This window comes from Schistocerca piceifrons, chromosome 8 (assembly GCF_021461385.2).
Source record: "Schistocerca piceifrons isolate TAMUIC-IGC-003096 chromosome 8, iqSchPice1.1, whole genome shotgun sequence".
NCBI classification, from domain to species: domain Eukaryota; kingdom Metazoa; phylum Arthropoda; class Insecta; order Orthoptera; family Acrididae; genus Schistocerca; species Schistocerca piceifrons.
In genome coordinates, this window is record NC_060145.1 from 418,029,497 (window position 1) to 418,042,356 (window position 12,860).

The 12,860-nt window shown below is 37.4% G+C and overlaps 1 protein-coding gene across 1 annotated transcript in view; it reads right to left on the bottom strand.

Annotated features, from left to right (window-relative positions):
• LOC124711895 (PHD finger protein 12) overlaps positions 1–6,940 on the bottom strand; it is a 69,931-nt gene extending 62,991 nt beyond the window's left edge. Inside the window, exons 1-5 of the mRNA XM_047242143.1 lie at positions 6,271–6,940; positions 5,941–6,131; positions 5,646–5,715; positions 5,457–5,535; positions 5,159–5,368 (exon numbers count right to left, since the gene is read on the bottom strand). Coding sequence (XP_047098099.1) covers positions 5,159–5,368; positions 5,457–5,535; positions 5,646–5,715; positions 5,941–6,131; positions 6,271–6,318 — 598 coding nt within the window. The 5' untranslated portion in view covers positions 6,319–6,940. The remainder of the gene's footprint in view (positions 1–5,158; positions 5,369–5,456; positions 5,536–5,645; positions 5,716–5,940; positions 6,132–6,270) is intronic.
• Between the last annotated feature and the right edge of the window lie 5,920 nt (positions 6,941–12,860).

The following is a 12,860-nucleotide window of genomic DNA, read 5'->3' on the forward strand; positions in this document are numbered from 1 at the left end:
ATGACACAGGACATGACTCGGCACATGCTTTGCTAGAAACGCGCAAAATTCTTTTACTGCAAACAGGGGCACAGAAGATCATCATTATTTCTGATGGTAATCCTAGTCATTTTAAAAATTGTTACCAGCTGTTTGAATTGTGCCAACTGACTGGATATACAGTGCTACCGGTCATAGGAAAGGGCTTTGTGATTGTGTATAAGGCCTGCTGAAGCACCTGCTACAATCAATCTTTCCAGACCGGCAATTCAGAATGCTGAGGATTTTACAAGAGTCACGAAATCTTACACATCCACAGCCCTCATCGTTTTGTCCAAATAGGAAATCGAAGAATTCCATGAGCAAAAAAAAGAAGAATGGTCCAAACAAACCACTCCTGCGAAAGGAATTCAGAAGACACATTTTTGGACTCAAAGTGATGGGCAAACTCATATTGCATGCACTTAAAAGTGCAAGAAAGAAGAAATTTCATTCGTTCAGCCAGCACCTCAGAAACATCAGGATAATATTCAGATTCACAACCTGAGAAGGTTTTTTTTTTATGGTTTTGTGTGTGTGTGTGTGTTACTGTGACTGGTGGATTGCAGAGGTTATAGACACTAGTTATGAGTTAAACAAAATTGTTGTTAACTTTATGCTACCACATGGACCAGCTGCTGGATATAGGTTTCCAGCTGCAGGACAGCAACACCACCATCAGTGCTCACGTCCTGTTCATAATGTTATGAAGATTAAGTGCTCCAGTTCCTATTGGTTCAACAGGAAGGCACCACTCTATACCAAAGGAAGATACTGAAGCAGCGGAATATACTTTTAATTCATTGGCTGGCTAATTTCAGTACAAAACTGAGTGCACAGAAGTTGTATAAATTGAAACTTTTAGTCTTTGGACCTTTCACATATATTTTGGAATCATTTAAAATGAGTCTCTTACTGATCTTCCAAAACTAAAATTATGTTACATAAGGCTGGTTTTGATTTTTATGAGCCTGTTATGTAATAATGTGGCAATAAAACGTTTTATGTATGGCAAAAATTTCAATTGTTTATAAAACCTGTTCAACCTAAAAGTGGAAGCTCTCCTTTTCAGGGGATGTAGAACTTTACGGTACTATTCAACAGAAAAAAAAAATCAAAATTTTATGGATTCGCATTAAAAAAAAAAAAAAAAACATAAATTATTAAAAAAGTTCAGAATGCTATGGTAGAACTTTGACAGCTAAGTCTAAATGGAAGATTTCTTTGTAATTATAAAGCAATTATCTTTCAAATAAAAAAAACAACAAAATATCTAGAACTGTTCCAGAGATACAGCATTTTAAATTTTTTTCCAAACTTCACACCTTCAACGTGGTACACGCAGTGTCATCTTTGAAGGGCTGTATCTTGGAACATAAATTTTTTTGGAGAAAACAAAAAATTATGTGTTCCTTACCTAGTCCTTCATTTTAACATGTGCTAAATTCAATAACATCTGAGACTATGAAGATAAGATTTTTTTCCTAGCCTACCTGAATTGATATGGACTATGCCTGTATTATTATTTTGCATTGAGCCACTGGGGAACATGGGCCCCTTGTACTGAAATGAGAAAACATCACTGAGGAGCCTCTGAAAATTTGTGGATAGAGGTCAGACTTTTCTCATTTAAACTTTCAATTTCTGTGCTAAAAACACCATGGCCAGTTTTCTCCATTCTTATGAGTCACCTAAAACCATGCTTCAACTTACATGAAATAAATTCATTACCAAAATACAATATGTGCAACAGGGGGAAAGTGTACAGGTCTTCATTAGTAATTCCCCCCCCCCCCCCCCAAGCAGATTGCTCCAAGCCACATTTCAATAACAAACATCTATGTCACAACACACATTAAAAAAACACTAAAAAATTACTGAAAGTTAATGCTCACTTTTCTATGACCTGGAACAAAAACTAGGCAGGCTTATTACGCTACAAGTCAATTATAGCGTATTGAACATTATTTTCAATGTATTGATAGTGAAATCTCACATTTTTTATGACATACACATTTAATTTCTGTTTGCAAATTAGTAAAGTGCCTGGCTCTGAAAAGTGAAGATGTCACCACTCTTTCAGTAGCATGTTTAGTATTGGAGTAATTAGTTTATACTCCTGCTCCACCAGGGCAATAGTAAATGCTGTATGTACAATACTAAATGATAAAAATTCTGCTACTTTCTTTTCGATGCAGAAAATGAAGTGTTAAAACATATTGCCCCAAAACTTCTTTTAACCAAGTCGCAAGCCAAGCACTTTAGTATACAGGAATTAAAGAATGAAAGGTTAGGACGTTTGGGAAATACTAAAGAATGGGATACAACTCGTTGACTTTCAATCAAAGACATCATGGGTAAGCCATGGGTAAGCCACAGATGACCAACATTTAAAAGCACAACCGAATGTTCTGAAGACAGACATGGGAATTAGAAGACTTACAATGGGTATGACCTAAAACCAGAGCTAAAAACATAGCCACAACAAGAAACACTAACAAAAATATCAGCAAAACTTATTACACTACATGAAAAATACAACAAATTTAATACTGAAATCCTTTCATCAACTGAGAACAGGATATCTATGTTACTCATGAAGGAAAAATCAACCAACCAAACAAAGCAAAAACAACAACATACCCTGGGGAATACAGAAGCGTCCAATTCCAACCGTCTGCTCTGACCCATGACGTCACCAATATGGCGGAAACGACCATCCACAAGAACTCCAATATGGTGCCTATGATGTCATTACGTAAACATGACAACAAAGACGAAACTAGATCGAAAAACCAACACACACATCTTACTCCAAAAATACAATCAAACAAACAGGACAAGCATGGGAAATTGGGGGTTTATGGGTGGGAGCAAACTAAATATAAACACACACACACAAACACACACCACCATACCAAACGACACAAAACGACGAAATAAATCGACAACACAAAATTTCCCAAGCCCACTACACACAATATCCTCTGGAATCTGTCACTTCCCTTCACCTATACAGTTCAACTGCAATTGTCGATACTACATTATAAAACTCCAAAAATTACATCACCGCCACAACTATTGGCACCACAAAACCAACACCTTCACAAACAAGATTGAAATCAAACACTTCCTGTGACCTATACAGCACAACAGCAGCTCATGATACCAAAACACCCATAGCTATGACCACACGTTGGAATCTGACACTTCCCTTGACTTATATAGTTCAACAGCAGCTCACAATACCAAAACACACATAGCTACAGCTGCACATTGAAATCAGACACTTTCCTTCACCTATATAGGTCAATAGCAGCTCACGATGCCAAAACACGACCGTACATTGGAATCGGACAGTTCCCTTCACCTATATAGGTCAACAGCGACTCACAATATCAGAACACTGATACCACCAACCAAACAACACAGAAGTATCCCACCAACCATCATAACATGCAAAAAATACACCGAAAAGAATGACTACTAACCACAAAAAGTTACGGCGCTGAACTCTAGGTCAGCCACCACAATCACACACACATCACAATCTCTCTCTCTCTCTCTCTCTCTCTCACACACACACACACACACACACACACACACAATCTCTTGCATGCTCAACCTAGACCTCTCAAAGCAGGTACCACACCTTATGGAGCACCATAGGTTGTGCCCACGGCACTGCCACATGTAGCCGTCCCCGGTCCGAGACAACTTTTCACAACCGCATTTCCTGCCGACACACGCTGCACCTAATCACTTCTGCCAGCAGCCCATACAGTTGCAAAAACTTTAGAGGGACAACGCATTGCCCCCCATTTCTGCACGCAAACAAGTGCTGTTAAATTTATCTGTCATATCCATACCTAACAAAAGCAGCCACAAATTAAATTAAACAAAATAACACACGACTTATAGCAAACAGCACTACAATAACTAAATTGTTAACTCAATGAAACCAATTCCGTTCGTAGCACAGTCAAAACCAATACCTTGCAGAACAAGCAGCAACACCACAATGAACCCAATACACCACATAACACGCAAACCACAAACACACCACCAGAGGACACCACCAACTGCAACAAAACATCTATAAACAAAACACACTCATAAACTAAACTCCGCGCCATTGTGACAACACACACCATTACGTCACGGGTCAAAGCTGACGGGCGGGATCGGAAGCATCCGTTGACCTGATATCCTGTTCTTCAAATAACCTATACAGGTCAACTGAAGACCAGGACACTAGTATTACCAGTAGTGAATGGAACATGTACCTAAATTTTGTACCCTATACTGAAGAACAGGATACACATATTACTTATATCGATGAAAACAACATGTCTAACACCAGCAGTCTGTTGTTTTGTAGACAGATAATCTTTTGAGAGCAAAACTACAACTCCTACATTGGTATCCAGTACTTTGTTCATACAGATATGACCTATTGCATAGAAAACAACACTTCTAACACTGGTATCCTGTAACTTAACTGAAAAAGATAACACTAGTATTATACATGACGAACAGAATGACAAATCTGACACTGATATCTTATTCTTTACTCGTGGCTGATACATCGCTAAATTAAAACGTGCACACAAATTCTTTAAAACGATGGACAACAACAAAACATGCACAATTTCTTTTTTTAAATGATACGTTCATTTATTTAAACTTACAATCTGCTGCTTCATTTCCCAAGATAGACTAAGTGCTTCACTATCTATGGCTAAACAAATTATAATCTATGACTTAAATATGATGTCATTGGTCAAACCCAACAAGTTGTATCCCATTCTTCAGCTGACCTGACTTTTATATATTTCAAAAACTTCCAGAAGTATGAAAATTCAAAAAGGGTGTCCACCACAAAAATGTTATAGATAACAGAATAATTTCCTGGTATTATGATAATTATAAAGGAAAAACAAATTATAATCTATGACTTAAATATGATGTCATCGGTCAAACCCAACAAGTTGTATCCCATTCTTCAGCTGACCTGACTTTTATATATTTCACAAAACTTCCAGAAGTATGGAAATTCAAAAAGGGTGTCCATCACAAAAATGTTATAGATAACAGAATAATTTCCTGGTATTATGATAATTATAAAGGAATTACGTACCTTTATCAGTACCAGGAAATGGCAGTGGAACCATCAGCTCTCTGGGAAGTTCAAACTGCTTAGGGTTCATTGTTGACGCAGCCTTAATCAACACATCCATTGCACTTTCCTCATTTTTAACACTTTCAGATAATAATTTGTCATTCTCTATGGTCACATGCTCAGTTTCACTTCCATTCTTTTCACACTCCTTCTTGCCTCTGCATCTCCCTGCATATGCAACAACTTTTGAAATGCCAACTATGGAGAATATTAATTACTGAATTATAAAATCAGTAACAAAGGAAAGAAATATTACCTTTCACATGTTTAAAGACTTTATTCTCACATTTTGTGTTTAAAATACTGGAATTCACGGCAAGTCTCTCAGATTTATTCTAAAAAGTACAAAAAAGTTACAAACACTTGAGAAAATGACATTCACTGCAAGAATTTTTTATTCGTAAAAAAAAACATATGGTAATTTTACTTTTGATAAATAACTTACACCAGCAGTTCTGCAGCAATGACATAACCATTCACCAAGTGGAATGTCCGTGTCATCCAAGGGAGGGTCACTGGAAAGTGGTGAGTTTTGGTGAAATGTTGAACAGGTTACTAATGATGAGGTTAAAACATTTGTAAAATAAATTAAATACGTTGCTTATGGTGAGATTAACACATTTGTAAAATAAACTGCTGTTTATTTACTTAAATCCTTTCAACTACTACTTATGCATTCCTTATATTACATTTCCTAATGCAGCAAATATCCAAGAGGACAGAAATTCACTGTTACTCACTGGCACTGAAGATGAAATGAAGCTGGACATTTATCACAGCATAATAGGTCGCCACCTTCACCGCAAGCATCACAACAATCGTGATTATGTCCTTTCCCTGGTCTCTTGTAGTAGGGATGCAATTCTTTAGACTCTTTTTTCTTTGTTTTGACCTCTTCACTAACTGGAGGCGCTATCAAGGCTTGGATTTGCTAATTACAAAAAGAAGATATTTTAAGAATTACTTACTAACAATCGTTACTACAACTGACGGTACTGTAACGTGCCGTTCAATATATTACATATAACAGAAGCCATTTTGCAACAAATATGGCTGCATTCATTACTTACGGGCATTAAACCTCCAGAAGTGTCTAAATCATACTCTACAGTTGCCATTATATAATTGTTTGAACTTATACCATTAATGAGGAACTTGATTAATGAGAAAACTTCTGTGCACCAAACAGGTCCATTTATATAGTGACTCCACTACCCAAAAGTACTTTTCATCGCTGTACTCGTGCCATATGTATAAGTGACTTGATCCCACGCGTAATAACGTTTATATCATTCATCATGGAGGCGACACAACCAGAACGAATTCACATAACAGCGATTTTTCCTCATGGTAACAGACCTTGGAACACCCAGCGTCCAAGTAAACTAAGGATGGCAGAATACTCGACATTCTCTTGTTCACACGGAATTATTATTCTAGCGCATGCGCTTACGATCAAAGTTAATCGATAAGTCTTTGCTCTAGTACACGTATTTTTCACCTTTCTGCAAAAAATACACAGAAAGCAGCACAATAAACACATCCAAGACGCACCATATTATTGAACATCTGAAGAAATATTTTTTACGGCAAAGAGAAACCGTGTTTTTTGTCACTGGTAAAGCTGTTTGCTTCCCCGACACCTGAACGGTTTTTAAAAACATACACTTGTGCCGCACAGAACAAAATTACGTAGCCCATTAACAAAATAACCGCATTCCAACACAAAACATTCGGAGTAGTTTGTACACTACTTTACAAGACACTGACGTTTTACATCGATACTCGAATAACGAGACATCGATACTTCGATACATAATATAAGCCAGTCGACACTGGAATTCAAGCGGAATCTCTACCAATGATCAGCGTCATCGCAATAAAATCGTTGTGCATTGTTACGCATTTCTATATCTCTCTTTCGAAAAGTAAAATAATTTGTTTCGAAATACAGTAACCTTTGAAATGCTTAATAATTTTTAGTAATTACCAGAAAATTAATTTTACATGTTAATCGAAAAATATGAACTAGCAGTAGAGACCTAATAATCAATACCTTCTCTGAAAATATAAGTATCTAAAACATACTATGCGCACTGTACAACTCAAAAAAAATTTCATTATCATTAATTTATTTACGATAATCGTGACAGAGCTCCGTTGTCATGAAGAGCCACTTTTATGTAGCTTTATTTTTGTAGTTTCACGTTACGGGCTTTCACCCATCTACAAATGACGTTACATAATGGGACACCCAGCGCGTGAGTAGCTGCACCATCTACCATCTCTAGGAAAAAAAGAGCTTCACAGACCTTAAGGCCTATTCATGCTCGCCGTCACGTCACCTCAAAAAATTCCACAGCGCATTTCAAATGGTGGCGTTCACACAGTCTGTCAGTTGACCGTTACATCACGTCACGTCATCTCACCTCAAGATTTCCCTGGAAGAAAGGTTTGACAGTGACGTCGCCTGCTAACATCAAATGTTAATCTATATCCGCCACACTCGCACATATTACACCAGTGATTTTCATGATTTTGTATCCTCGTGATCATTATTTTTGTTATTTTGCTTTGTTTTCATCACAAATTTCAAATGTTCCTTGACGACTTGGAGATTTGTTTTTGTTTATTTAGAGTCGTTCCACAAGAGAGGCCAGATAGCTGAAAGTGACAAACGATTTGGGTTTTATAATGACAGACAGGGCTGACACCTACATTGTGTATAAAGAAGAACATAAGTGGATGAATCAATTTTCATTAAATAACCTTTTATTAAGTGCAACAGTTAGCTATATGAAGGAGAAAAATACAATTGTTGATGACATTATTCGTTACATAAGGAAAGGCAAGGTAAACAGACTCCATGTATTGCTTCTTAAACAGACGCTATGTATTGCTTCTCAGTATTGTATGCTGTGTTTGTGCATATTCACTATCAAATAAATATTTTCACTATCTAATAAATACCGATGTTTTGAAATGTTGTTTTACTTTCAGTTGTTTATCATACAAAATTGTTAAAAAATATTCGTCATGAAGTTTACTTTTGCCATTAATAAACTTGATCGTTGTTAGTTTCTCAATTTCGAGAATATACTCCGACTTTTTGTATCATGGACGGTAACTCATAACCTTAAGCCGGTTTCACACACGCATGTAATGTGCGACCACAGCTTGTTGCTTTTTGTAGAGGCATCATGAGCTGCCATTCACACAGGACGCCACAAATTCTACATGACTACATGGCTTTCAGGTTAACGTCAATTGAAGTCACATGGGAGGTTATGAATGTCATTGTTTTGGTTTTGCCATTAGAATGGTGAAAAGAGATAAATACAAGGAAGCCGAATCATAAATTTTGGCTCTGATGATAGATTTTACACATGGATAAATCACTGATCACAAACACATGTAACAGAAATAACAGCTGGAGATGAAAATGCTGTCTGCAGAGGCAGAGACACCATAGTCTTCCAAGACTTTAGAATGTTATAATATTCGTTGAGAAAGGGATTTCGAATAACAAATTTTTAGTTTAACAGCTGCCGCAACACACTAAGGAGCTGTTTACTGCACATAATCCGCAAAATATACAATGCTTGGTATCTCAAATCACGAAGTTCATATAATTCTCTTTTGTGGTTACATATATTAAGTTTATTTATTTTTCATTCAACAGTTTTTTAAGACTGTAGGATATGCCATTAATTTGAAAATATTGCCCCCCTCCCCCCCCCCCCACACACACACACACTCACTGCTGCAGAAAAGCAATTGTTGCTGTTGTAGTTCCAGAAGCTGAGAAAGTATACGTGCCGACCACTATTTTCACTTTTTTCGGTAATATAATGAAAACACACTGAAATTGAATGGATTACAGCAACAGTTACGACATGATAACTGCGATAGAATACTCGTGTACTGCCACTAGATAGAAGATGTGGAAGGAAAGTGGCGCAACAAAGTACACCCAAATTGGACTTTTTGTGGCATGACAAATGTTGCGTCTTTGAAGTTGTGCCACTAAAAGCTGGGAGTTCACACATGCAACTGGACAGCAACGGCAGTATTCCACTAGCTGTGGCGACACTGTTGTTGTGTATGTGACCCCAGCTTTCTTCCATTTGTCATGTGGTACTGGGCTTGTGATTTGGGCTGTGTCCATTGTGAAAACACCCTGAAGTTGACGTGATGTGATGGTTTAGTGTGACTCGGTTTGTACCCTACCCCGCAACACATACAGGCATCAACTCAGTATTAATTTGAAGAAAAACAGAATATGTGCTGGATAATGTGAAACCTCAAAATTATTTCTCCACTCACTGCAAAACTAATATGAGCAGCCCACTCCCTCCACCCAGCACAGATCCTGAGTGCACTCTTGCGTAATACATTTACGTCTTCATTACCACAATGTTTTACTGACTACATTTTGAACACAGCAGCTATCTTGTGCAAAATAACAATTCTTTTGACTATTACAAGTAGCAAGTGTTCAAAATACAGTCAACAAAAATGTACTAAACTAGAAAACTTGGCCGTGCTTCACAAACTGGTGTAGGAACTGAAGATACATCCTAACCTCCTCCCCCCCTCTCTCTCTGCCCATCTCCTCCTCCATTCTCTCTTTGTTCATCTCCTCCTTCTACCTCCATCCATTACCTCTTCTCCACTTTCTCTGTCCATCTACTCCTCCCCTTCTATACGTCCATATCTTCCCCTCCCTCTCTGTACACCTCATCTTTCCCCTTCTCTCTGATCCTGAGCCTCGTTTATTCAGGACTGGGAACTGAAGTCGCTTTAAGTGAATGAGTAAATCAGTTGGGGTCATTGATATACGGGGTATGAGAAAACCTCTCCAGCTGCCGGGTCTGTGAGTATATTAACTTCAATGACACTACTTTGCCTAGTTTTAATCTGAGAATGGGTAGGATTGTAAGGTTTTGAACATTCCGATTCTTTAGTAATCATAAGCCAAAAAGCCATACAAACAACTTTCCTATGTTCTGTAAAACTGACAGTGAGGCAAAAAACAAAACAGTGCATGGCTGTGTATACAATTTTTGTTTGAAATTACACAGAAGGAGAAAGCATATATATGTGCGAAAATGTTTGTCTAATGGTTTACATACCCAGATATCATAGTTCAACTGACTGTGAGAAACAAATCCAAATAGCAAATTTTCACAGCACAGCTCAGCATTTTTCATACTGCAGTCTGCTACGAAAGAAAACCCAAACATTGACATTTAAAACAAATGTATAGCTCATATCTGCCTCAATGTTCATTAGTGTATCGTCTAAAAATCTGAAGTATATCTGTTAAGAACTATACATTACATACATTAAAAATATATAGTCTATATCCACCCAAAGGTCACTAGAGTATCATGAAAAACTCCCACGTAAATTGGTAAAGAGCTTTTCGAGATTTTTGGTAACAACATTTCGTCCACATATATTACACATACATGTTATGTGTTACATAGATTAAAATATATATAGCCTGTGGTCATCATATGTTCATAAGAGTAATGTCTAAAACACTGAAGCTAATTGGTCCAGTACTTTTCGACATTTTTGGTAACAACATTTCTCCATTCTATATTACATATATATTTATACATGATATACATTGTAAATATATATCCTGTATCCATCCAAATGTGCATTAGAGTATCATGCACAAACATGATGTAAATCCTTTAAGAACTTTAAAAGATTTTTGCTAACAATGTTTATATGTATCTACATACTATACATGTATTTGAAATATGTAGTCTCTGTCAGTCTGATATTCATTACAGTATCGTGTAAAAATCTGAAGTAAATCGATCACATACTTTTAGAGATTTTTGGTAACAACATTTACAAAAGAACATTTCCACCTGAGACCTGAATAACACTTTAATCCTACTTGTTGAGGTCACAAAGAGAGCAGAGTGCTTCCATACTTTTCTCTATATTGACCTCCATGTGAGGGCACTGCTATGCTAAGAGAGACTGCATGTCTTCTTTAGCCTCTCCCATTCTTCACTGTGAATTGCAGCGACACATTGCTAATGTTTTTGGTACCAATGAGCGTTGCTGGTGTGGCGAAATAAATAAAAAACATTTTATATTTTTAAATTCCACGTCATTGTTGATTTAATCAGAGTTCTCACCTTGGACGTAGAATTAGTCCTTCTGCCACAATATTAATTCATTTGTCGCCATCGATGTTCTTCTCTTTGTTGACCGTGTGTACCATCATGAGTCGGCATCGGTTCACTTCACGAAGACGGTGGAAACCAAGGAATACAATGCTACGTTGCTTTAAATAATTTTCGTAACACTTCGATACTTTTCACTATTTTTTATTCACAACACAATAAGACTTGCTGTGCTCGTTGCACAAACCATAATTACCAACCATATGGCTGCCTTTCCGCACAGTCCAAAAATCACGTCCATCCTCCACAAAGCAACAATCGAAAGTGTCCCTTAGCTCCTTGGAGTATCAAACAAAAGAGAATCCAATGTGAACTTTACAAAGATTATAATATACATGCTTCTCAATTTATCTTTGGCGCAGCTTTTAAGATATTGTATGTCTCTGCATAGGAATGTGTCATTACAACTGCCCCCCTACTGTATACTGTCACTAGAAAATTTTATTTGATTGACAGGATACAGTAGTCGACCTTGCAATTGATAGGTTTGGGGGTCTTTTATTTACACACTTCATTTTTATTGTCTCATTTTCATGGCACTGTGAATTCTTTGGTATTTCTGAGTGTGTGTCAGTTTTTTGGTATACTTATGCTAATATTTACAAACCTTAATCCTAATATACAAAGTTCTGGTTAATACTGAGAAAATGACATCATGTAGTAAAGTTTGTACAATAAAATATACACTGAATACAACGTTACATACAGATGTTTCCTTCCTCATCAGAGGTGAAAATTAAGTCCTTGTATTGCCTTCTGTATTTATTCTGGGGCGACGAGCTTTGTTCGCTAGCCCGTGTTGAATATGGGCGGGTGATACGCGCGCCTGATTGTTTAGTCGTCCGTTAGCGGGCGACGTTGGTTGAATACGCGCGCCAGTGCACTGAATATACACCGACGTGCGGGTACCGTCGAGACTTCCGAACCTCAGTATGCGTGTGCTTTTTGTAGTTCCTTCCAGTACTTAGACTGGATACGACGAGGTACATTGGAATATGTGCCCCGAAGAACACACCACACTATGTGCGAGGCGGAGGACGATCCCGTCGATTCAGCTCCTGGTAAGAAGCGTACCATGTCAAACTTGTTTGGCATTGTCCTTTCCTACTGTGACGCCATGGGTCGTTTGACGATACAAGCTTCAATTTTCGATGTCACTTGTTTAGGCTCGCTGACACTTGCAACGTAGCACTACTTTGCACAATTTTAATTTCTACACACACCACTTTAACCGCGAGTATTGCGATCGAAACTTCCTTTTCACTACACCTTTTTTTTTTCTTCGCATTAACCCCTTTTACCTATTGTACTGAGATTCATTCCCCTCAATACTTCTGGTCAATGTACATAATTTGTAAGTCACGGGACTTGGAATGAAATACAAAATACATCACATACAATGGAATAACATATAATATATACAATACATTGTTTACATTAACTAC